At 34.6% G+C, this 26716-nt stretch overlaps 1 protein-coding gene across 6 annotated transcripts in view; it reads right to left on the reverse strand.

The window, feature by feature from the left end:
* Nucleotides 1–26716, reverse strand: part of LOC145681304 (short coiled-coil protein homolog) — a 337128-nt gene that overhangs the window by 16328 nt on the left and 294084 nt on the right. Inside the window, exons 1-3 of one of the 6 annotated variants that reach the window (XM_081752960.1) lie at nucleotides 10655–10775; nucleotides 4013–4126; nucleotides 241–366 (exon numbers count right to left, since the gene is read on the reverse strand). In XM_081752960.1, the coding sequence (XP_081609086.1) occupies nucleotides 241–366; nucleotides 4013–4085 (199 nt within the window). In that variant the 5' untranslated portion in view covers nucleotides 4086–4126; nucleotides 10655–10775. Of the gene's footprint in view, nucleotides 1–240; nucleotides 367–4012; nucleotides 4139–10607; nucleotides 10776–26716 lie in introns of those variants that run through there. The other 5 variants (XM_081752958.1, XM_081752959.1, XM_081752962.1 and 2 more) reach the window with 5 other exon arrangements.

A 26716-nucleotide genomic window follows, 5' to 3' on the forward strand; every position in this document is an offset into this window, starting at 1 on the left:
ATGATGATGGAATTATTGGTGGAATGAGAATGTCGGAGCAAATGGTAGTATTCTGAAAAAACTCATGGACATGATGTTGCCCACCACAAACTAACTTGGCCGGAGATCGAACCAGGGACCCCCCACACCAAACGTAAGTGCTCTATCACTGAGCCACTATCCCCCCCCCTCCAACACACACAAGTAAACAACAGAACGGTTGATTTGTATATAACGAAAGGATAAATTAAAAACACTTACTGTTGGGTCCAGGACTGCTACTTCCATTCGTGAAGGTAGAAGGAATAGAATCCAAACTTCGTCCATGAATCATTGCATCAGACACTTGTGACACCTCGGTATTTTCAGTATCATCCTGAATGATAACTGCAATAAAATAAATAAATATTAACCTCAACACATGGTATTCCGAAATCAAATCATTACACACTATATAGCGAGCAATTGTTAATTAAAAAAAATATATATCAAAATATACTCCACTATCATCATCTTTGAGACACATATTTTCCTCGATGCTTCCATATATGTTAACGGGAAAAGAAGGGGACCATTTTTAGCTTCCTCAACTAACAGATAATTAAAATAAAGGAATCTGAAATGGCAGCGTTTCTCAAACTTTTTTCAAGTGAGGACCACTTATCAGACCATTTTAGCTCATGAGAAAAATTAGCTCAAGTGAAGAATATTAAATGGTACCCCAAGCGACTTCAAGTTTTAAATGAAATAAAAAAATAAATAAATAAATAAAAATAAATGAAATGAAATCTTTAAGTTTTACGTCCCACATTTATGCCGGTTAGGCTAAAGGAGACGGTGATTATGAGAAATGAATGAAATGGTGGAATGAAGAAAGAGGGAAGAAACGGGAGAACCCCAAGAAAAAAGTTTTAAATGTATTTAAAGTATACAACGAGAGGCGAAAGACAGTAAGAGACCTCTGTAGGTTGAGAACGGCTAGACAGAGTGAGAATATATCTTGGATAGGGACGATAGAGATCCACTACTGTATAGTACCATCTTAAGTCCGCCATCTTGAATTTAGGTCAATTTTGTTGGATATTCACTTCTTTAAAACAGAAATGGACATTTAATGTTATTTACAACTCATTAATCATTTAGTAGCAATTGCCTTCATATCTATTTAACTCATAATAATAATAAAAAAAGCGCACCTTTAAGCATGTGTAAAAAAAAAAAAAGGTTTTGGTAAAGTTACCGAATTCCATATTACCACAGCCTAGCAGATTTCAACCCAATCCAGCAACACTTGCCTAACTCAGGGGGTCTTGGTTCCTACCCTCTCTACCTACTGGTCGTTCAACAGCGCCCAACACCCCTCTAGGATCCAAGGGCAAGCATTAGTCTTCCATTTGGGATGTATTTCGAAGGTTTCCACTCCCTCTGTAGAGTTCAACACGATGTTTGACAACCTACCTATTACAGAAGAGGTACACCATACATTACTGGAACCAATGGCTCTCCGTCAGGAGCGGCAATAAATGTCTTCCTCACATCGTTCAAATCCTCTCTGTGAGATACGACGAACATTCCCGAGCCCAATGATCCATGTTGTTAACCCACTTAGGACACCGCCACCTCTCCTCCTCCGGTAGAGGATTTTCATTTACTTGTTCATCTCGCTATTACCCTCCAGCAATGAACTACACGGAAGCACACTGTCTATGCAAGGTGATATCTTGCTTCTCCCCGATTGGCTTTATATTAATGCGATGCCACGTACGCAACGGTAATGGTAGCCAATTTTGGAGCCCCTCCCCTTTCTCAACAAGGGCATTGGCGTACAAGTGTTCGAGCAGTGGTGGAGTTGGTTAACTTTAACACGGGAACTGTTCGACGCGTTTTAACTGAATTACACACGAGGAAGATTTGTGCGAAGGTTGTTTCAAATGTTCTGCCCGATGACAAAAACCAGTGCCGTAAAGACCTGTATGTGGACATGGTAGAACGCATTAGAAACGAGCCAAATTTGTTGGAATCTGTTGTAACTTATGGATTTTTATCTATGATCCTGAAAGTAAGTGAAAATGTCGAGAATACCCAAAACCCAAAAAAGCGCGCATGTCAAAATCAAAATTCAAGGCAATGTTGATTGTCTTTTTCGAGTTTAAGGGAATTCTAATAATTGAGTGGTCAGACTATTACTCAGCACTATTACATTGCACTTCTAAATAACTCCGTGAAAGAATTAGAAAAAAAAGCCACATTTCTGGAGTGATGGATGGCCGCTGCAGCAGTTCAATACACCTGCTCATAAGGCCAATCTGTCAAGCACTTTCTGACCAGCAAAGACACTACTGTGATGGAGCATCCACCTTATACACCAATTTGGCTCCCTGCGACTTTTTTTTTTTTTTTTTAAAAATTTTGTAAAGTTAGATCATGCATAAAGGGAATCCATTTTGCCTCAGTTAAAGATGTTTAAGCAAAAAGGTAGAATCCCCTGAAGGGCCTTCCAGAAACCTCGTTCCAGGAATGTTATCAATGCAATGGCAACACTGAATGATGAAGTGTGTGAATGCTAAAGGGGACTACTTTGAAGAAGAGAACATCACAGAGAACGAAATCTGTAAGTACACTGATTTATTGGAACAATGTCTTTTATTTATTTATTTATGTGTGTATGTGTCGTAGCTCCTACGTCCCAAAAGACGATAATAATAAAAATAAATGAAATGGTGGAATGAAGTAAGTGGGAAGAAACAGGAGAATCCCAAGAAAACCCACATACACGGTGTTCATCTACCACAAAGTTCACTTGGTGCAAGCAGGAATTGAAGAAGAAAACTCGCTCGTACATGCACCAGAGATAAACGCTTTATCAGAGCTACCGCGACCTCAAATTAAGTCTTATTCGACTATTTATATTGTTAGTCTAACATGGAAATTCTCTGCGGAATTACGTCTTCTTGGTTGCTTGAAGTAAGGTATTTGATATTTTAATTTAATCCCATATACTAAGTTAAACGCGTGCACATTCAGCAATCTAAATAAACAAACATTATTTATTTAAACACAATAAATATATAAAACTTCCGCTTTCCTTGGTTAATATTTTAAATTCATGAAAGTAGATGAATATGGAACGAAAAGGTTGTTACCTATTTTCGTTCTTAATATCCAACAGTTCAAAAGAAAAATGAAGTAAGAATACAATCTTCCGTGTATTAGCAAGCTTTTTCGGACATTTTTTACGCCACTGTCTAGCTGAACGAAATCGAGCATGATGAGGGTAGCCAATAAGTTCTCTAAGATTCCAAGAACAATAAAGACATGCATAAATGTTGAATTGAAACACGCCCACTAGGTTCTGGTAGACATTTTTCAACCTCCTTTGTACCAAACATATAACAAAATTATTTAAATTGAAGATACGAAATTTTGAAAATTAACACCGCCAGATGAAGTGAATTATTCTTTTTAGGCCAAGGGAGATGAATCATTATTGAAAAAAAATGGAATAAAAATGTGGGAAAGCCCAAGAAAACCCACAGAAACAATCTTGTCGACCAAAAACTCGCTGACTCGGGATAGCACCGAGAATTCCTCGCACCACAGGAAGTGCTTTACCATTAAGCTACCGTTCTATGGTTTTGCAGCACTGATGCCTTTGGGAACATAACACGATGATAGTCTTCTTGCAGAACACGATGTTGTTAGTGCGTCCTCTTTATTTGGTAGATGCAAATTCGTCTGTGAATAGCTTCATAAAATTAAAATCAACAGTGCTTGATCAAGACTATGATAAAGCCTTAATATAGCTGTTTCCAGAATTGTGAACTTTTTAAATAAGAACTTCGTCTAAGAAGGACCCGCGGAAGGTCACAGTAAAGTGGTGAAAATTATAGTCGAAATATTGCGACTAGATTGAAAACTATAAATATTCTTTGGTTAACAGAACAAATTATATCCAGGGCTAAGTTTCGATAATTTGAGACTATCCATGAGACTGAATAACCTTTGAACAATGAGGAATATTTCGTCTGCTTACCTTGAGGATCATCATCAGCTAAAGGAATATTGTTCATGTCTTCTTGTATCTTGTTCCCAGTTGCCACAGACATTCTAGGAAAGCTTCTGTTCTACTCTTCTTTTCATACAATACCTACAAAAATAACTTTTTAAAATTAGTTAGGCACAAATAATTTTTATGGAATAATAAGTTACAGTACGAAAAAAAAAAAAAAAAAAAAAAAAATCTGAACAATGGAACTGACCTACACACTGTTCTATTTTTGATAACTGTGACTGGTAATCTCGGCGTTTTCTCTCCCTCTTCCCCTTGATCAGATAACTTTGAAAGGATAAGGTAGGTATTTATACAAGATTAAATGAAAGAAAGATGCAAAAAACGTTATAAATACAAGAGCACTCACTTGTGCTCCTCCCATAGGTCGCTTTAATAAGAAGCAGTGTTAGAGGGTAACCAAACACGTGAAGGTTGCTTTCGTTTTTGGCAAACCGCTCTGTAACAAGCAGCGGCGGATCTACCTCAAAACCGGACGGACGGGGCAAGGGAAGTCAGAGCCGAGAATGATAGATATATCACGAGTTTACGAGGGTACTGCAGAAATTTCCAACTTAAGTCTCTCCTGATGGATATTATGGCTAGGTTGGGCGTTGAAATTGTGGACCTCAAGTATTGTTTTAAACAGATAACTGAAACTATGTCTAATGTTTCAAATATTTTCCAACAAAGAATAATAGGTAATACTTATTATAAACTTTCAAAAAATAGATATATAAAATAGCTTCAGTTATTGATGTCGCTCAAAAAACTGGGGGGAGGGGAGTCTAGGCTCCCCGACTTCTGGCTAGATCCGCCATTGTTAATAAGCAAAATTTTACCAATACTATATTTAACTGTAGGATTCCATCTCAAATTAAGTACAGCATACTTTAAAACGAACAAATATTTGAAAGTACGAAATATTTCAATCTTTAGGTTTGTCAAGTAGAAAGTTATTTAGTTTCATTTTAGCATTATATTTCACTGACAGATTGGTATTTTCATCCTCAGCGTTATACTAACAGTACTGTGGGTAGTCTATCAAGCAAGGATGATATCCATAATTACCGCCATAGGAATACATGAGAAACCGAACTTTTGATTGTCCATCTCTTGGGCTCAATTAGATAGATCACCCCCACCAAAGAACCTGACCCTCTGTGTCCTGATCAAAACTGATACTTCAAATAATGTCTCTTCAGGAAATATAATAAAGAAAATATCGATAAAGCAAACTTCTTTTAAAATACCTGAAACGTCGAATTTTCCCTGACAGCTGTCAATAATATCAAGACTCGTGTAAGGAACCGTGTTCGGTGGGAATAAAGTGCACAGAAATTAGATACTTACAGTCATTGAAAAAAAAAAAAAAAAAAAAAAAAAATCTAGCTGCTCCACACAGTGGAAATAAGCGCAGTTCCTTACCTGAGTCTTGGAAATGCTGAAAGCTGTCAGCGAAAACGACGTTTCAGATATTTTTCTAAACGATCTAGTTGGACAAAATCACTGGTTGTTATAAAATGAACATATGTAAGGCTGAGTTTTTACACGATTTGTTACATTCGCTACTTGTACTAGAACAAAATACGCATCATGCAATGGTACTTCTGCTAACATTTAACGAAAGTGTGTCTACAAGTTACATTATCCCATCATTTCACGTTCTGTGATGTATACTTCGTTTAACATTAGTTTGTTTTTTACTTTTGCCTGCTCGTCAGTACCTTTTATTTGCATTTAGCGAGTAAAGTCCGCTAAACGTGAATTCAAAAATAAATGGCAATGTCAAGATTCTTTTTTTTTATTATTATTATTATTATTATTATTATTTGTAAGAGAGACATGTCAATAAACAAAGTAAAAAACTATATTGATACGGTTATTGAGTCACAAAGTGATTTTTGTTAATTTGTATAAACATTGTGACTGCAAAATGGTCTGGCTAGTAGATTTTTTGCCTGGTGAGTACTTGCAAGCACGATTTTTCAAGCCCTATATATAGGTGATTCTACTACCATTTCAATTTCTTTCTAAACGAGAATCCTCTTACATGGTGATACTGGTGGACATTGAAACGTTTTACTATTTGGATGGTTTGCTGAATGCAATATTTATCACTTTTATTATTAATATGCACCCTTGCATCAGTACGTACTTGTTACAACACGTCTAACAATTTTCCAATAACATTATTAACGATACAACAAAACAAGAGTTATTTATGCATAAAGGCATGACGCCACGTGAAAAGCTACTCCGCTACTTGTAGCTCTTTTCTTTTCTTTTTATCCAATTACTTTTATTTTGATTAATTTGTTGTATTAGAATAAGTCAACATCTAATTTTAAAAAAAAAAATCTACACATAAGCATTTCTAAACTAAATATTCCAAAAATTAACAGCAGGAGTGCTCATTCAAAACTCCTCTTCATTCAGTTTACGTTTATCGTTAATCAAAGCAAACTCCCCAACTCCCGTGTTTGCAATCACAAAAAGGAAAAGAACTGCCTGATCCTTAGGAGTCGGCTTAGGAAAGAAAATTTTTGTAACAATGTAGTTTAAAACTAGTATTTCTGCTCGTACTTCATGCCAATTAGGAGACATTTGTTTTAATCACTACGACTTCTCACTACCACCTACAACAACATTTAAGTTTCATCTCAAGTAATAATAAAATACTGCACGTATCGTATCGGTTAGTTTTACGTCAGTCTTACAAGTAATTATATAACATTGTTAACGATAGCGCTTAAAATTTAATATGAGATTGTGGCGCTGAATGTTCAACGATTTGCTTTTTCTAATCATTTGAAGCTTTGCCAGTAATGATGTTTAGTAGGTACTCTATGTATATCCAGTGGCAAACGCAAAAGAAAGGAAGGAGGAGGATTTGAGTTTGATCCGCCTTCAACAAGATATTATTTAAGCTAAAAACCATCTCGATGAAAGGCAATTTTGCCTGAAATATGGATGAGAATTTGAAAGAAAAATATTGACATCATAGAACCACATTCAGATCAGTATTATTTTGTATTTATATAGGATTTTTACATTCAGTTCGTAATTAAATTAGAAAAAAATAGACATTTACCATATTAAGATACCCAGAACCAAAATGGTGTGTCCTCCATTCCAGGATCTGAGTACCCTTAGACACACAACTGCTGTAAAATTCTAAAGTTTTTGAAATTGGTGTTTCTGAGACCAAAAAGAAAGTTACAAATAAAACAAAAACTGCAATCAAGACATTAGCCACGGAAGTTATTTGTTAAACTCAAAAGTGGAAGTACCCAGTTTTCAGGGAATGCAGCACTGTATGGCACCGCTCAACAGTAAAATATCATAATTTTTGCCATTGGCATATGTTTGAAAATAAGTTTGCTTTTATTTATTTATTAAAAGAAAAGAAGAAAAAAAAAGAAGGAAACACCACGAAAACCTGGACACACATTTCCAAACAAAAGATAGCACTTGAATCAATACATTATTATCTTTCAAATAAAACAAACAGCAACAAAATCTCTTGAATCGTTCCAAAACTAGAGCATTTTAATATTTTGCCGAAATTGCACGTGAAAAATGTAGCTCGAGGCATATCGAAGCAGGACTTTTTTTTTTGTTGGGGGGGGGGGAATTCTTACTCTGTCCTCAATTTTAACATAAGTTCGATCCAAATATCTGAGACTATGGAAGTAACCCCTTTGCCTGAATGGATATGGAGTATGCAATAGGCATTTAAAATAACTTAGGCGCCTGACCTTCTCTCCCTTCACCTTGATGAAATTATATGTACGCTACTGATTGCATCTATACAGATTAATTTTGGATTGCATGTGAAAGAAAATCATTGATAATACATTACCCCTCCTCCTTCCGTCACTCATCTAAAAAAAACACATCCTGTCATTCTAACATCCTCTCAGAACCCTGACTATTAAATGAATAAAGAATATTCAATTAATAAAATCTTAGCTTTCGCCGCAAACGTTGTTCCTATTTAGGAATCTACTGTTACGTGAATATAGAGACTACATCGAAATTTTCTAGTGTTGTATTAAACGATTAATTTCAAAAAGGTGTCTAGAAAGCGAATTCACGGAAACAATCCAGTTTTAGAAACAAACAAGGTGAAGTGAAAGGAAAAACAGGAACTATTTGTAAAACAGAAACGTATACCTGTGACAAAGTATTTGTGAAGGTAGACAAGGACTTCCGTACTGACGTCACAGACAACAACCCTTTTGTGGTTAAGATAGTCCAGAAATAGAGAACAGAAAGATGAAAAGTGAAAAACAAATCGTGTATAAAAACTCTGGTCAAATCTACCAGAAGGGGAAGTTGCACTTAAACGACGAGACTATACGAATCGCGTTCTCCGAAGTCGGTTGTACGTCTTGTCACTCTATTGTTGGATGTTCTATTGGAGACTAATCATGTAAGTTGGAATTAATCTTTATTGCATTCTGATATGCAAAAAATTATAACCGGAGGTAGCGTTAGTCCAGATTACATTTCTCAAGCACCTTAGGCCTTTGTGCCAGGACTTGTATTTATATTTGCATTTGTAGACTCATGTTCATTCTATTTAATCCGATTATTTAATTTAATAACATTTCATTAAAAGTGGGCAGAGTTAATTAATGACATTTTGATTTTGGTTTGTAAGTATTTATGTGAGATAATTGGTTCCAGTTCCATGCCGACATTCAGGTCGCGCACAAATGTAGACTTTGATATAGTTGTAAGGGCCAATTAAGCTCAATCTGATTTCTTCACTTAATTGTAAATAAAATGATAGACTAGCAATGAGTGTTATCATTGAACTTTACTAGTTGTTATTAAAATCCCCGTTCTCTCTCATGTGACAAGGTTAGATGTAAGTTCTATCAAGTAGTCACAAATAATCACGTGTAATAGTGTGTTACTACTTTCATCGATAGGATGGCATTCAGTATCTTCCCCAAATCCACAGACGGCTCCGGAGATTATGTAAACGACCTGTTTTTATGTGTATACCCATCGTCGCTGACGTCCCTGCTTCATACGGACACACTCCATCGCTAACCGCTTGACCCCTCTTCTATGCTCCTGCCCTGACTCTGTTAGATAGCATTCGCGTTTTTTAGTGGTCACCTAACACAAGTTGGTTCGTGTTTTGTGTACTGTAGTTTTTTTTGCCATACGTCCACACTGTCCCTATAGAATGAATACATCAAACTTACAAATAACGCACCGTAATCAATACCAAGTGAATTCGACAAAAACTAAATAATACTCCATCGATATTTCAGCCATCTCTGTGATCATGATCCGTGCATAAGCAATATAAACAGAAACTGTCAATTAACTTCCTTTTAGTACTGAAACTTAAAGATCAAGGAAATTATTGGATTTAATACAAAATAATAGACAAAGAGTGTGTTTTCAGGAATTCTTGAGTGTTTTTTCATATACAGGACAAAGAGATTGATAGTGCTAAGAGGAGGAATTATTATATATGTCAAACCCTAGAGAGGGTGTACTGAAAAAAAAATCTCGTTCATGTCTAAAATTGTGAAAGTACAAGGGTGAATTAAAAGTTGAGGGTAATGTGTTACAGAAACAGGCCAGCTTAAATATCAAATTTTCTCTCTTTCGATAGTTCCAAGCGAGTAGGGTAAGGCAAAGGATAGTACTTTAGGTTAGATTCATTGGTAATAGTATACATGAGAACCCTCTGATCTGAGTTTCTTCTGTGTTCTATTATCACTTCTACATGAAATACCATAAATTTTACACGTAGTGCAAGTCAGATGTATCCATGTGCACAAGACATGCGATATGCGTTAAATTCACCCCCTCCCACACACACATAGTCATAGATAAAGGACAAGGGCACTGCACATGCAGATATAAAGTACAGATACGTTCTTTTCCATTTTCGTATCAGTCGATAAGTAAATAAAAGTCGCTTTGTTACCCCCTTTGTAAGTTCGTACATACTCAATGAATAATCCCTAAAAGTATGAGCGTCCTGCTCCTTCGGGAACTGATGCAGCTTCATGCATACTATAACCCAGAATAATAAAGTGCATCGTATTCACTCCGAATATAAACTTTATACCAGATTAAATTCAACAGAAATATAGTTTTTAATAATAATAATAATAATAAAAAGATATCTTAAGGCATCTATCCCAGTTAAGTGCCACAGCCATATATTTTACATTCGTATTACTTTTCACTCTTAACACTTCAGTAAATACAGAAAAAGCACCATACATATTCTGTTTATCTAATCTAAATATACAATCAAACTTCAAGATCTTTTGACTGAAAGGGCTCCCCTATTCTATGTTCATAAATGGACTTGACTGCCAGTATTAGTTTTATTATTATTATTATTATTATGTAGTTCTGCCCGAAACTTCTGACAAAATCGTACTACTTTCAATTTCTTTTTGTTTCTGCAACTATCGTATAAAGTTTATTTTGACTAAAATAAATAAAAGCTTATCTAAACATACGGAAGTATAGTTCCCTGCTATTTAATCAACTTTTCAGAGTAACTGCTTAATAACTATTTTACATTGCCTACTTACTACTCTTCTTGTATTTTAATTTTCTAATCAAAATATCACACACCACAAAAGTACATCCCAACGTGACGACCCACAAGCATAAAGAAACCACTTTTTATCGATATTCCTTGGGATCCGGAAATAATCGTCTGCCGTCATGCAGTGCAGTAAACTGTTGATCGAGATCTCGTGTAAAGAGCAAAAGCACACAATTTGACTGAATCGATTCTAAAATATATAGTTCGTTCACGAATCTTTATGATAGATTAAAATGAGTGCAAATAAATTATTGATTTGTTTAGAAGATAGAATTAGAAGTCTTAAAATTGTTGATGTAATTTTACGTATTCATCAATAATAGATAAGCTGCACTTTTATTAGATTTTTTATTCCATTCCAGCATGTATAAGGAGTTAGGATGTGACTTTTATTTCATAGTTCGTTCCATATTCAAGAAAACAAACCTTTCTTTGGGCTATGATGATAATAATGTTATCCTATAGTCTTTTTAAGTCCTGATTCACTGCCTGTCATTGCCACAGCAACGATAACGTAAAGTTTATGTGCCTCATGAATCACCCTAATATCATAGCAACGATAACGTACCGTATAGTTTATGAATCACCCTAATATCATATAGGTATAATAAAATAAACTACTAGCAAAGGAAAGTTCAGTAGGTTGTTTGTTTAAGTTTAGCGTTTCTTTTCAGCACCGAGGTTATATAAGATGCAAACCTACATTTTTAGGTAGAAACCGAACCACCGTGATGGAGTTCAAATTTTAATGTCCTCCAACCTGTAATCAAATCCGTAACCATGGGCCAAATTCCATATTGGTCTACATAAAATTAGTGGATCACATTGCAACGCAAAAATGGCATAAGTAATTATTATTATTATTATTATTATTATTATTATTATTATTATTATTATTATTATTATTATTATTATTATTATTATTATTATTGCGATAATATTATACTAAAACGCAAAGTTTGCGTTGCGATCACCTAAACCAGTACGGAATAAGGCCACAGTTCACCAAAGTAGCACTCACTAAACACTAGACCAGCGAGGAGAACTACGGAGAAAAGTCCACTACCCGAACCCCGAAGTCCACAAGCGTTTTCAAAAATTGTTTTCATATTTGAGGCAAGACAATCAGAAATGCTTTTTTAACAATCGCTTCTGGCAGGTGATTATGGGGGTTGAGGTAATATGGCGTCAATGTAGGGACAGCCATCTCGAACTCCAGTTTAATTCAATTTTATTTTTTTAATACAAATGTTCGTTTTTAGTTCTTTTGTAGTGTGATGCAAATTCTTTCTGAGTGGACATTTTTGATGATGATAATATTAATATTTGCAATGTTGATAGCTGAAGAACAACAAGTTTAACACGGGCAATTTCGGGCAATGTGTCTGTGCCATTTTATTTTACAAACTATAGTGAATATCAATTTGATTAAAACAATTTTAAACTTTATAACAATTTGTAGTGTAATAGCTGACATTGCTAATGGCTGCAGCAAATAAATAAATATTTTCAACCACAATAGTGGTTCTAGAACAAGAACAAGAACAGGTGATTATGAATCCTAGTGCCATTTTTAGAGAATGAAGATTTCCATTATTATTATTATTATTATTATTATTATTATTATTATTATTATTATTATTATTATTATTATTATTATTATTATTATTATTATTATTATTTTAAAGATGTTAGTTTAAAAGTACGCATCTGGAATGAATAGATAAATATTTCTTTGTTTTGTGTAGACAATATTAACCAAGTTGAGGGACTTCGAAAATTTCCATATCTCTTCGTCTTTTATCATTATATAGTATCCACAATAATTCGCATTTTGGGCGAAAAACTCTACGGTTATGAAACCATTTACAAGTGACAAATTTCTAGAGTCCGATTTTACAACCCCTTCTTCCATAATTATACAAGGTAGCGCTTATTACACAAAAACTTTGCTGTTTCCCCCCACTATCTACGCAAAATAAAGACAAACGTCGTCTATTCTTGACATTCCTGATATTGTAACTGTACCAAATTTTTGCTTAAAATATTTTTCGTATATACGCAAATTTTGCATTAGTGCATTATGTGACGTTCATCTGAATTTGTACACTTTGTGTGGTATATGTTTCTCATTGATCGTGCTGCCGCCTGGTGGTGCTCAAAGACAGGGTAGAAGAAAAGGAAAAGGAAAGAAATGAGAGTTTAAAACGCAATAGTTAGTTTTCAATGTAGGTGTGTGTGTGTGTGTGTGTGTAAACGATGACTCGACAAAAATTCTAGAACAAAGTCGAACCTAGACCCCAATATACTTTGAAAAATATGAATATTAATATACTTTTATAAGAAATATCAATATTCGCAATCAATTAAACAATCAGTAAAAATAGTGTTATTGATATGGACGTTTTGATGGTTTTTACGTAAGTCGTTGTCAAAGTAAATCAGCCCCAAGTAATATTTTATAACGACAAGGGGGCGTGATCGAGATTACGAGTGAAACAAAGGACTTCGCAAGGTGCACTAGAAGGTAATGGACTCATGATTACCGACTAAAGTGAAAATGTCTGAATAACATTTTCTCCAACAGTAGCTGCAACATAGTGCTGTTATTACGACGGCCAGGAAAGACTGTTTCATAAACTCTTAAAATTGGAAGAAAGGACAATTTCTACAAGAAGATTATTTCGGATTCTTAGTGTGTCATCTTAAAATGTGATCACAAAAGTAGGCGCCATGACGAACTAAAACTGTTCTTGTAAATAATTTCGAAACGTATTTACTAACTTGCTACGTAATTGGGGCAATATATCCAAAATACTCAATATGTTACAGGTATGTTTAACTATTGAATAAATGGCACTTTAATGTTTAGATTTGTTTGTTTTATCTTTTCTAGATCGCATGACGAAGTAAGAATATGATTGTTATGTCACTTGTGAGCAATCTATGAAAGTGGGTGATGTTCTCATCTATTTTTCATAACACGCCTTAGGTCTTCGCCCAGGTGATCCCGTCCGAATCTGGACCATTACGGTGAAGTGTATCGCGCTTCCTTAAACGATTGTCGTGGGAACGAACTTTCTGAACCCACAAATAAAATAGTGCAAAGCTATATTATTTGAGGGCGAAGAGTAGAGAGTTCTCCACGGTGGCCGGTTAAGGATGGTGCGTGCCGGGCAGCGCAAAGCTCTACCGTAATAGAATGGCGTTTCCCTCTCAGGGACGGATCAATCAATAATAATTCACGTTATTATTAATTGATTCGTAACGGATGTAGCATCTGGGAGAGGACCTAGGTGTTGTGATATTTGACAGGTTTTATTTCTCATGATATGCTATATGCGCTAACTTGAAGATATTATTGATGTTTATTGTGTTTGTGCATTTGTAACTTGTAGTCATGGCAGAAAGTGAAAATTTAAGTTTGCAAACTTTGCTCGAAGCTATTAATAAAATTAACGATGCTGTTAACGATACTAAAGAACAAATGCAATCACTTAATGGTAGTGTAAACGATACTAAAGAACAAATGCAATCACTTAATGGTAGTGTAAACAATACTAAAGAACAAATACAATCACTTAATAATAGTGTAAATGATACTAAGCGACAGCTCAATGATGTCACTAACGAGTCAAAAACTGAAACCCAAGCTCAGATAGAAAAATTTTCTAACGACCTTACAGGTAAATTAGAAATGTTAGAACATAGGATGGATGGGCAATTCAAACGTTGTCAACTGAGTTAGTACAAATGAGAAGTGAAATAGACAGGGTTAGTCGTACTTGTGCGGATAACTTTGAAAAACTGTCAGCACAGTTTCAAGAGAAATTAAATGTACAAGAAACAAAAGTTGATGAGGTTAAGCTTGTCGTGAAAAATAACGAAGACAAAATACGTCTAGTCAATGCTAAAGCTAATCAGTTAGAAGATCAAGTTAGGGACACCGAGGAACGTATTATAATGATTGGAAATAAAGTTAAGGATTTAAGTTCCGATGTCGATTTAGTAAATGATAAAGTTGAGCGAGCGCAGGAAAAAGTGGGAGAACACGAAAGTAGAATCATGAAATTAGATCAAAATGTTCGCGATATTTATGATGTTAGTATTGCAACTCGTGAAATAGTTCATCATACCCAAACAATGATAGACGATTTTAAGGGTGAAGTAGAAAGTAAGTTCGATATAGTGAATCAAGAGGTCAGAAACTTGCGCGTAAGTATGATCGAAAGTCAAATTAGGTCATCAACGCTTGTGGGAAATGTAAAACCCGAGGTGGAAATTAAAGAAGAAAAAGTTGATACCAGTGTACGTAAAAACACCAACCCTTTTCTTGATTACGATGTTAGTTCTTTGTTGAGTGAAAATGATTCTTCGGATTCTCACAGTGATAATAGTTTTGTTGGGGTAAAAACGATCAAACGGAGGAAAAAGCGAGAAAGAAAAGTAGCTATCAAGTTACGAGATTTAGAATCTTTTGAGAAATTCTCTGGTCACGAAAATGAATTGACTGCCACTGCATTCTTACGTAAGTTTGAAGATCAAGCTTCGCTTATGTCAATTTCTAGTAGTCAGTACTTAGACATTATCAAATTTTTGTTGACTGGTTCTGCGCAGAATTGGTACATAAACAATTGTGTTTTTTCACTTGTTACGATCGTTTTGCCGAATTGTTCAAATTAGAGTTTGAGAATGAACAGGTTCGTGCTAACAAATTAATGGTACTGCAATACAAACCATATGATGCAAAAGTCGACGGAAGTGTGTACAATTTCGTGTCATGTAGATGTAATACGATTCAAGAAATTAATCCCGACATAAAAGAATCGTTAGCTATCAGTATGATTCTCAATTTGATTCCACCTTACTATCGACGTCAGTTAACAACTTTGTCCACGATGAATTTGTCTTCTGTATTGTCCGTTATACAAAGATTAGAAGCAATTCCCAGGTCTGATAACCGTAACAACAGCAACAATCATAGGTTTCTGAAAGTCAACCAGGTGCCTGTTAATAAGAACGGTAAGCGCAAAAGTAATCAGAATAACGTTAATGACCGTGATGAGTCAGATCAGGTACATTCGAACGAAAATTCAAACAACAGAGGTAATCGGAAAAGAAAAAATTCCTTTCGTAGAAACAAAAAGAAAAAGTGGAATAATAATACGTAGTAGTTCTGATAGGCAGGAAGAAAGTGTGTGTTTCTGTATCATGATTCAGTTGTAGATAATAACAATGCTAACGTAAATCAAGGTGAAGCTACTAGTGGTGTGACTAATAGGCCAGCGAATGGTAATTCTCAAACGACAAATTCACCTCAGACCGGTTACAGTAATGGAAATTTTGTAAATCCTTCGAATTTTGGCAATCCTACTGGATTTAGGCCACCGAGACCGAATTTTATGAATGTCACTGCAGGTAATTTTGGGTTTCAAAATAGATTTCCTCCCCCAAACTAGTAACACCCTGCCTGAAGAGTGCTCATAGCAGGGAATTAATTCAAATGTGTAGTAATGAGTTAAATAATGCACTCCTTCCAAATGGTCAGACTGTTTTTGTAAAGCTTGATAAAAATTTAATAAATTTAGTACAGTGGGATGATGTTTTCTCATCTGACGAAGAGGAAACTAAAGATTTTTTTAAAATTAATGTAAATTTATGTGCCACTGCTGAAATTCTTGTCAAAATCATGAATGAAAATCTGTATGCTCTGTGCGATTCAGGTGCTTCGGCTAGCTTGTTAAGTTATAATGCGTGGAAGAAAATATCTAATATAGTGTCAAACGCTGTATTACAACCCGCTCCTCAAATTGTTCTAGTAGATTATAGTGGGAAAAGAACAAAATCTGTTAAGGGCGAGGTTACCCTCTGTGTAGAAATTGGACCTGTAACTTGTGATGTTAGATTTATTGTTGTCAGTGACCTTAATTGTAATTGTCTGCTAGGCAGAGATTTCTTATCGCTAGCTAATGCGAAATTAGACTTTGGCGAGAAATCTGTTACTGTAGGTTACGACCCTAACACTCGTAAGGTACCAATGAAAAAGTATGAGCACAGATCTGGCTGTGACCCCCTTCTAAATAATGAAAATAAAGGTAAAGTAAAAATACTTACTAGAGAGAGTGTGAATAAGGTTAGTTTCCACGTAAAAAATGTGAATGGTGTTGACACTGATTCTGCTATTGAAAGCGAGAACGAAGATGTAGTCGAACCTGTGCTAGAGTGTCCAATAGTTAAGAATTTAGAAATGCATAAGAAACAGCTGACGCAGGGATGGATGGATAGTTTGTTAGAAAACAGTAAAGCATTTGAACATGTAGAAAAGTATACTATCAATAATGAGTTAAATGTAAAGCAAATAAAACAAGCACGTTTGAACGAAGCTGCTGAATTAAATTTTTTGTATCATTTTTATGGGGAACAAATTCATAAATTGGATGAGGAAATTCAAAAGTCTCATAATAATGTAAAAGTAAATCAGGATGTTTGTAATTCAAGTAAAATTACTCGTAATACCCAAAGTCACTTCCTTCTGTTACTGACATTAGAACAAAAGTTCTTGAAAATTTATCTAATGTTCAAAAACAGCAACTATATGATTTGCTATTGAAACATAGATTGAGTTTTAGCGATTTGCCAGGTAAATGTAATAAATTTGAATACACTATCGAAGTTGAAACTGACCAACCGATTGTAAAACGTCAGTACCCATTACCCTTTAAATATAAAGAAAATATTGAACAACAAATAACTGAATGGCTAGAATGTGGCGTGGTGGAAGAGTGTATCTCCGTACATTGCCATCCTTTGTTATGTGTAGCTAAGAAAAATACTAGTAAACTTCGTACTGTTGTTGATTTAACTCAATTGAATAAATTTGTGAAATTAAAGCAGTTAAAAGTCAATAAGATCGATGATCTTCTCATCAAATTTCAAGGAATTCAATTCGTTTCTTGTTTAGATTTTGTTGGAAGTTATTTACAAGTATGTTTAAGCGAAGAAAGTAAACAATACACAGCCTTTTGTCGGAACAGTAAAATGTGTCAGTATACTCGAGTTCCGTTTGGTTATATAAACGGAGGAGCTGCTTTTATGTTGTGTTTGCAAACTGTCCTTGGGGCAGGTTTGTATGAAAAGGTAGTCTCATATATTGATGATGTCTCAGTAATTTCTATGACTTTTGAAGAACAGTTACAATTTTTGGATCAAATATTTCAGAAAGTTTACGAGGCTGGCATGACTTTAAATCTACAAAAGTGTACTTTTTGTAACACGAAATTTATTTTTTTAGGGTTTGACATTAGTTCGCAAGGCATTACAAAAAATCCTTCTTATGTACAATGTATCAAAGACCTTCTAAGACCTAGAAATTTGAAAGAATTACAAAGAGTTTTAGGTTTGTTCCAGTGGTGTGCCAAATTTGTTGAAAATTTCGCTCAAAAATCTGAACCTTTTTTGGTTTGCTAAAGAAAAATAAAAAATGGATCTGGGATCAATCTTGTGAAAATAGTTTCAATCAATTGAAAAGTGATTTAGTTCAAGAGGTGATGCTTGCACATCCTTTGTTAAATCATGATTTTTGTTTAATTACAGACTGTAGTTCAGTTGCTTTAGGAAACATTCTTTTTCAAGAAGTAGACGGTAAGAAACATATTTTAGGATTTTATAGTAGAACGTTAAAACCCGCAGAGAAGAATTACACCGTGACAGAACGTGAATGTCTTTCAATTGTAGTCGCGCTTAAGCGTTGGTCTCAATTATTGTATGGAAGACATGTAAAAATTTACACGGATCATAATTCATTGGTACATTTGCACAAAATGAGACAGTGGAACTCTAGACTTGCTCGTTGGAGCTTACAAATTGTGTATATTAAAGGCCGAGATAATCAAGCTAGCGATGCATTGTCACGTATCATTCTGTTTCCTGAGGTTGAGAAGCATGAAGTTAATAAGTACGAAGTGTTCCCTTCTTGTTTTAAACATTTGTCTGTACAAGATTTAATCTGTAAACAAAGAGAACACCCAGAGTATGAAAATATCATGAAGTACTTAGAGAATCCCAATGATCCTTATATTAAGGTTAAGAATCGAAATATTGGTGAATTTTACAAAATTGAAAATGGAATTTTGCTGAATCGCAGTTATCATTTTCCTAATCAATGGAAAATTTGTATTCCTCCTTCACTGGTGAATGATGTAATTCAAAATTATCATGAACAAGGGCATTTTGGTTTCGAAAAGGTTTTAGGTTTTATAAGCGATTGTTGTTATTGGAAATCCATGCGTAGAGATATCAGCAATTATTTGCGTGACTGTGTCGTATGTAAACGTACGAAAGTTGAAACTTCGCCACCAGCTAGACCTTTACAAACTGTAGCTGTAAAGAATGTAAGAGAGATGGTTTCGATTGATTTGTTAGGACCTTATCCACCTTCTCACACTGGGAATAAATTTGCATTGTCAATTTTGGATGTATTTAGTAGATATTACACAATGTTCCCAATCAGAAACGCAACAACCAAATGTGTTTTAAGATGTTTAGAATATTACTATTTTGTAGCCATGGGAATTCCAAAATCCATATTGGTGGACAATGGTGGATGTTTTGTATCGGCAAAATTTAAATCTAAAATGGAAGAGTATGGTATTAAAATTCACTATGTAACTCCTTACCATCCGAAGAGCTCAATTGTAGAAAGAATCCATAGGGAGACGAATAGGTTGTTCAAATTATTGTGTAACGAACATACTTCTTGAGAAAGATACATACCTCAAATTGTCATTTTGTTAAATTATTCTGTGTGTAGTAGTTTAGGCGTCAGCCCCGCTAGTCTTCATTTAAACGTAAAAGCAAATTATTCTGTGTTGAAGCATTTTGGCATTGTAACAAACGAAAGCTATGATGAAAATGAACCTGTAAATTGGGAAAATAAACTCATAATGGCTGACTACCGCAGAAGTGAAAAAGTTAGAAAAAGAAACGAGAAATATAATGCATCCCAAGAAAGAAAATACAAAATAAAAGAAAATGATTTGGTATTTTTGTTGCAGTCACATTTGAGTTCAGCAATAGACAAAAAGATTCGCAAGTTTTTCATGCTTTACAAAGGTCCCCTGTTTTGTAAAAATAAAATTTCAGATAAAGTCTTTAAACTTGTAGATCCTTTAACTGGAGAATCTTGTGGCGTACATTCTATTGATCGTATGAGAGTGTGGAGACCCACTCAGAAAACTAGGAACATCTGGTTAGAATTAGCTAAGAAACATATACATGAAAAAGAATTTGATTCTGTAAAAGAAAATAGTGAAAAAACTGATTCTTGTGAACCGGAAACTTTAGTGAATGTGAATTCTTTGAATAGAACGAAAGTTAGTTTGTCTGTTTTCAACAAGTGCGAAAGTAATAAGTTCAATGTTCAGTTGTTGTTGAAAGAGTTATTAAAATGTGACACGTATTTGCAATATTTAAACGATAAGCTAGATTGTCGGTATCGCACTCTTATATTAGCTTTAAATCATTTGCTGAATCCTAAGCTAAACAGACGTGACGTGTAAAAAAAGTCACGGACATGGTTGTTTTCTAAATGCTAATATGTATGAAATGTTGTTTATTAGTATCCATATGTAAAGGAAATAAGAGTTAAAAACTCGTTTACATAAATTATCGTATTGTCTTGTTGATGCTTTGCGATAAGTTATCGAGACTAACTGTAAGGTCTTAAACCACCAATTGTACGAGGTGAGTTGTTTAGCTTTCATATATTATTACAAATGTAAACGATGATAAGCTCTGATTTTATTAGAGTGAGAGTAAGTTTTTGTGTGTCAGTGGAATACTGTAACACGAGTATTGAATTATGAATGGCAATTCCCCCCATTTATTTTTAACCTTTGGGTTCATTTTTCTATGTTGTTTTATATTCCTACCTCACTAGAAGGTCTTGTTGCCATTCCAAAGGGGTGGGATGAAATTATGAATGTATAATGGGGAAGGGAGACTTATAAATTGAAGTGGATAGGCGCTTACTAGCGTAAAAGTGTGGCAGACTTACTTCTATCCGGCCTCACTCTTGTTGTAACAGTACAAAAGAGTGGTAATAAATTTATTTCATGTAGTTATTATATTTAAATGATGTGTAATTCTTGTATTTGTGAATAACAATTTTGTTTTCGTAACTTCTTTGTCGGAATAGCGTGAGAAGTGCAAGTATGCTTCGTCGTTTATGCAATTTAAGTATAATGTGTGTAGAATAAGTTTATTCATTTCCTTTTGTGGAATATTGGAATATATTAGTTAAATAATATTCGTTTTATCTATTCGTTGAAAAGTTGAGTAATTCGTAATGATTATTTGTTTATGTTCTATAGTTTTTGCATAATATCGTAAAGTAAGTATTGTGAATATTTTGCCTTTAAATAATGCCATGATTTGGTATAATGTTTCTGTTATTATTAATAATAAGAGCGCATATAGCAATATTGTAATTCAAATATTAAAGGTATATCATGAGAATTATTTGTATATCAATTGTGAGTCATGCACGTATAAATGTTTAACTTAGTGACACTGCCGAATGTTTAAAAAAAACTTTACATATAAAAGCCCCATGAAACTTTTATGTAAGCGTATAAATGCCCCACGCGTTCGTCGTTTTACTACGTTAAATGAAACTTTTTCATCTGATGAAGTGTAACTCGACGAAAGTTCTTATAAAATTCTTAGTGAACTAGTGTTCATCTTAACTTTGAAACAGTGATGATTATTGAAGTGAAACTACAGTCAGGGTTCTTGAACGTTTACCATTATTCAATGGTGCACGTACATTCCTTTCGACCGCCAATGTAACTGTACCAAATTTTTGCTTACAATATTTTTCGTGCATACGCAAATTTTGCATTAGTGCATTATGTGATGTTCATCTGAATTTGTACACTTTGTGTGGTATATGTTTCTCATTGATCGTGCTGCCGCCTGGTGGTGCTAAAAGACAGGGTAGAATAAAAGGAAAAGGAAATGAGAGTTTAAAACGCAATAGTTAGTTTTCAATGTAGGTGTGTGTGTGTGTGTGTGTGTAAACGATGACTCGACAAAAATTCTAGAACAAAGTCGAACCTAGACCCCAATATACTTTGAAAAATATGAATATTAATATACTTTTATAAGAAATATCAATATTCGCAAAATTGTGTAAACAATCAGTAAAAATAGTGTTATTGATATGGACGTTTTGATGGTTTTTACGTAAGTCGTTGTCAAAGTAAATCAGCCCCAAGTAATATTTTATTACGACAAGGGGGCGTGATCGAGATTACGAGTGAAACAAAGGACTTCGCAAGGTGCACTAGAAGGTAATGGACTCATGATTACCGACTAAAGTGAAAATGTCTGAATAACATATTTTCTCCAACAGTAGCTGCAACATAGTGCTGTTATTACGACGGCCAGGAAAGACTGTTTCATAAACTCTTAAAATTGGAAGAAAGGACAATTTCTACAAGAAGATTATTTCGGATTCTTAGTGTGTCATCTTAAAATGTGATCACAAAAGCAGGCGCCACGACGAACTAAAACTGTTCTTGTAAATAATTTCGAAACGTATTTACGAACTTGCTACGTAATTGGGGCAATATATCCAAAATACTCAATATGTTACAGGTATGTTTAACTATTGAATAAATGGCACTTTAATGTTTAGATTTGTTTGTTTTCTCTTTTCTAGATCGCATGACGAAGCAAGAATCTGATTGTTATGTTACTTGTGAGCAATCTATGAAAGTGGGTGATGTTCTCATCTATTTTTCATAACACGCCTTAGGTCTTCGCCCAGGTGATCCCGTCCGAATCTGGACCATTACGGTGAAGTGTATCGCGCTTCCTTAAACAATTGTCGTGGGAACGAACTTTCTGAACCCACAAATAAAATAGTGCAAAGCTATATTATTTGAGGGCGAAGAGTAGAGAGTTCTCCACGGTGGCCGGTTAAGGATGGTGCGTGCCGGGCAGCGCAAAGCTGTACCGTAATAATATGGACCCATAAAATTGTGTTTTTCCGCGGGAAATTCTGATAGTATTTTTCTCCCAAATAACTTCAAATGATCAAAAATATTTGAATAAATATTTTAAAGCGGGTTTTATAACGTATTAAATTTATTTTTAGATTTAAATCTTAAATTTGTATTTTAGTGGAAATCCCCATTGTTGAACCTTCAGTGGGAAGACACAACATTTGTTAGATAACTTTCAGCAGAACAACAAAGGCGCCTATTCTGGAATAATTTTGAATTATATCAGTTGAATCTGAGATTTTAAAAATCTTTCTTAATTCCCAGTAAATGAAGGGGCTCACAAGAACTTACAAGTTGTGCAAGTGTTAGTTATAAATTCTAATATATGAGGGCTATTGTTTAGGTAAGGTCCGATTGTCAATAGAAACAAACCTAGTAAAGATAGTGCCATCATTTTTGGCTGTTTCCTCTGTATATATTAGGCTATTTTTCTACGTGGTTACCATGCTTGATTAAACATTTATCATAGTATTCGGCAAGTTTTTCTATGCACACATTCATAGAAATCACTCGTCTGTGATCGAAGTCAATCTTTAACCGTATTTTTCCCTGCGGCTATTAGCTATATTGTTTCTGTCGAAATATGCTGTACCCCTGCCCTCCCCAAAGACACTCCTATTGTAAATAAATGTTCTAATCCCTAGTTTATCAAATATGTAGAGTTGTAAACTTTTGCTTTTATTAGTTCTATACAAGTACTAGACTAGTGCCTTGTAACATACTATAGAACTTATAATTTCTGATATCAAGGGTGGAATGAATCAGATGCGTCTTCCCAGAATTATTGTTTAATTTCAAGCAAATGAATGAAGAGCATCCTTCGTTAATTATTCCTTGTACTCTAGAAAACTAAATTATTTCTTTATGTATGTTATTTCTTTAAATTGTTTTTGAAGTTCTAGCAGATAAACAAAGATCGTCTTTTCAAGAATCGATTTTACAACTCAAGCACAGCCGCAGTGAGCAATTGGACCACTTCAGTGCCTTTAGTTTTGAGTAACCTCCAATTGTGAAAGAGGCACATTTTAGGATTACTTTATACCCACCGAAATTTGAAGCATAATTACATTGCCTTCTTACAGGGGGACATAACGAGTATGAACTTAGCAGGACCACTTTTGAAAATTGTAAATATTTGCACACCGTACGTTTGTACTGCGTTTGTACCGGATTGTGCCGTAAAAATTTTCGTTTGTATCGGTCTCGAATTCGAAAAAATCGAAAAATAAAGTGGTCCTGCTAAGTTCACGTGAGGTTGGGCATTAACTGAGACAGAAACACGGTCAGTGATACTGCTACAGCACAAAGTCAACAAAAGACTGGTCTTGTAAGATCTTGAGGTTAAAATCTACTAAAACAAGAATTGAGCTAGTATCAAACGTGTTAGTTTCAGTAAAACTATTGTTCATTGGGAATAGGATACTAAAGAAACAAAATTTTTATTGTATAATATAAATTTGTGATTTCAAATATAAAAATAAGAAAGTAGAGTATTCTCTTGAGTTAAACTGGCAGATAATTGCAAGTAGCCGAAAACGTAACAGATCGCCCAATTTGAAATTTTGGTAGGAACTTTTGGGATCAAAAATTGCCCAATCCGCTTCTTGTAGCCCAATCTGCCTACACTGCTGAGAAGGTGCACGAATCATTGAAACCACCTTTCCAAAACAGCAACTTTATTTTTCGATCTTTTAAAATTTTAGACCGGTACAAACGAAAAGTTTTATGGTACGATCTGGTACAAACACAGAACAAACGATTCAAACAGAAAAATAATCAAATTTGTATTCTGGTCCTGCTAAGTTCACGTGAACTTAACAGGACCACTTTATTTTTCGATTTTTTCGAATTTGAGACCGGTACAAACAATTTTTTTTAACGAAAAAATCCGGTACAAACATAAAACAAACGATTCAAACAGAAAAATCTTAATATTTGCAGAAATTTGTATTCTGGTCCTGCTATGTTTACGTGAAATTAGCAGGACCACTTTATTTTTCAATTTTTTCGAATTTGAGACCGGTACAAACGAAAATTTTTACGGTACAATCCGGTACAAACGCAGTACAAACGACTCGTACAGAAAAATCAAATTTGTAGAAATTTATCAGTGGTCCTGCTAAGTTCACGTGAACTTAGCAGGACCACTTTATTTTTCAATTTTTTCGAATTTGAAACCGGTACAAACGAAATTTTTTACGATACAAACGCAGTACAAACGTATGGTGTGTAACTATTTATAATTTTCAAAAGTGGTCCTGCTAAGTTCACATTCGTGGGGACATGTACTCCTTCCTCTCCAGAGTTATTCTTGTCATGGTTTATATGTTTAGGTTTTAGTTGTTGACCTAAGTTCTGGCTTGTGCCCTTAAATTTTGGAACGTGACCAACTTTAATCCACCATATATCTCTTTTCTAACTTCCCTCGAAACCATACAATTCTACACTCCATATATAGCACATGACCAGTTTCTTCCTAAGTTTAATATTAAGGCTGGTTGTTTTTACGGGTGATTTTTTTCTTTTTTGTTGAATGCCTCTTTGGCTACGTCAATTCTTGACCTGATCTCTTTGGTGCAGTAATTCTCATGACTTTCGACTTTTCTAAGTTGATTTCCATTCCGTATTGCTTTCCCGTGTCAACTATTTTGTCAATCCTCTCCTGCAGTCGTTTCTCGTTCTAGCTATAATAACCGTGTCATCCGCATAGCGCACATTGTTAATGGTTTCTCCAATCTTAAAATTTACAACTTCCATTAATGCTTTCTTCATAAAATATTCACTGTAAATGCAGAATAATTGGGGCCAAATACATCATTCTTAAATGGCTTCTCTCCCAATTTCCACCCGATTGGTTTCTCCTGGGTTCAGGTGCAACTTCATTCAGTACAGGTTGCGAGTAAGTCGATGATCCCTCCAGTTGACCCTAATTTTTTTTAAATATTTCCAAAAAAATGGTTTAATTGATGTAGTTCGAAAGTTTTCATCAGTCAATGAAGCACAAACACAACTCTACAACGTTAACTGTGAATATAAGTGAACTCTAGAGCAGACCAATAGCTAGGATGCCAAGGGGATTATTAGTGGCGAATATAGGCCAGGGCCGGAGGGGGTTAGGCCCCCCAACTTTTTGAGTGACAAGCTGTTATTTATATATTTTTGAAAATTTCTAGTAAACTCATGAAATACATATCATAGTTTGGGTTCTGGCTGCCCCCCCCCAGTTTTTACCTTTTAAGTCCGACATTGGGGATTATTATCCCTACAATCACATCCGACTCACTGAAGCATTCAGCTATTTGTTTGGATAAATATATGCAGAAAAGATCCCAAATGCCATTAGTGTTTAACCAAAAAATGTCCAAAAATAAGATATATACCATTCAATATCTCATTCAGCTGAAGAAAATTCTCATGCGTAGTTCTCGAGAAAATGAACAAATTTTCCATACATCTAAAAGTTGATGCCATGCGATAACCACGCCATCTAGTAAGGTTAGCCTGATACTAATCAAGTTTTTGATAATGACGTTAACAAGATGGCGCTACCCAACACGGTTAATGCTATTGGAATTATTGGAGTTAACTCTAAATTTTTAATTTTAATTTACCTATAATAATATGTAAAGATTAGCTGTAATTAATTGATATATAAAATTAAGCCGAAAATATATATTGCATCAAGCCCACGGACTAAAGAATACTATTGCATAAGTGAAAATAAAGAGAAAAAATATACAATTATATACGTTTCGAGTTCTCGTCTGGAGACGCGATTTACACTATGTGGCAAAGTCGCAGATAAAGAACCATAGAGAAATCTACCAATCAATCAATTAGTTATATCGATTTTGTCCGGATAATAGAAAGTTGATAGACGTTGACAATAGCATTACTTATTAGTGTAATAATCGATATAATTATTTGATGGAATCGTAGAACAAGTATAATGGTTTCAAGTTAGTCCACGACGTTGATACATAGTGAAATCTCTCATTCTCAATAGCGGCTAAAGAAGGT

This window comes from Thermobia domestica, chromosome 3, assembly GCF_964235325.1.
Source record: "Thermobia domestica chromosome 3, izTheDome1.hap1.1, whole genome shotgun sequence".
Taxonomy (NCBI): Eukaryota; Metazoa; Arthropoda; class Insecta; order Zygentoma; family Lepismatidae; genus Thermobia; species Thermobia domestica.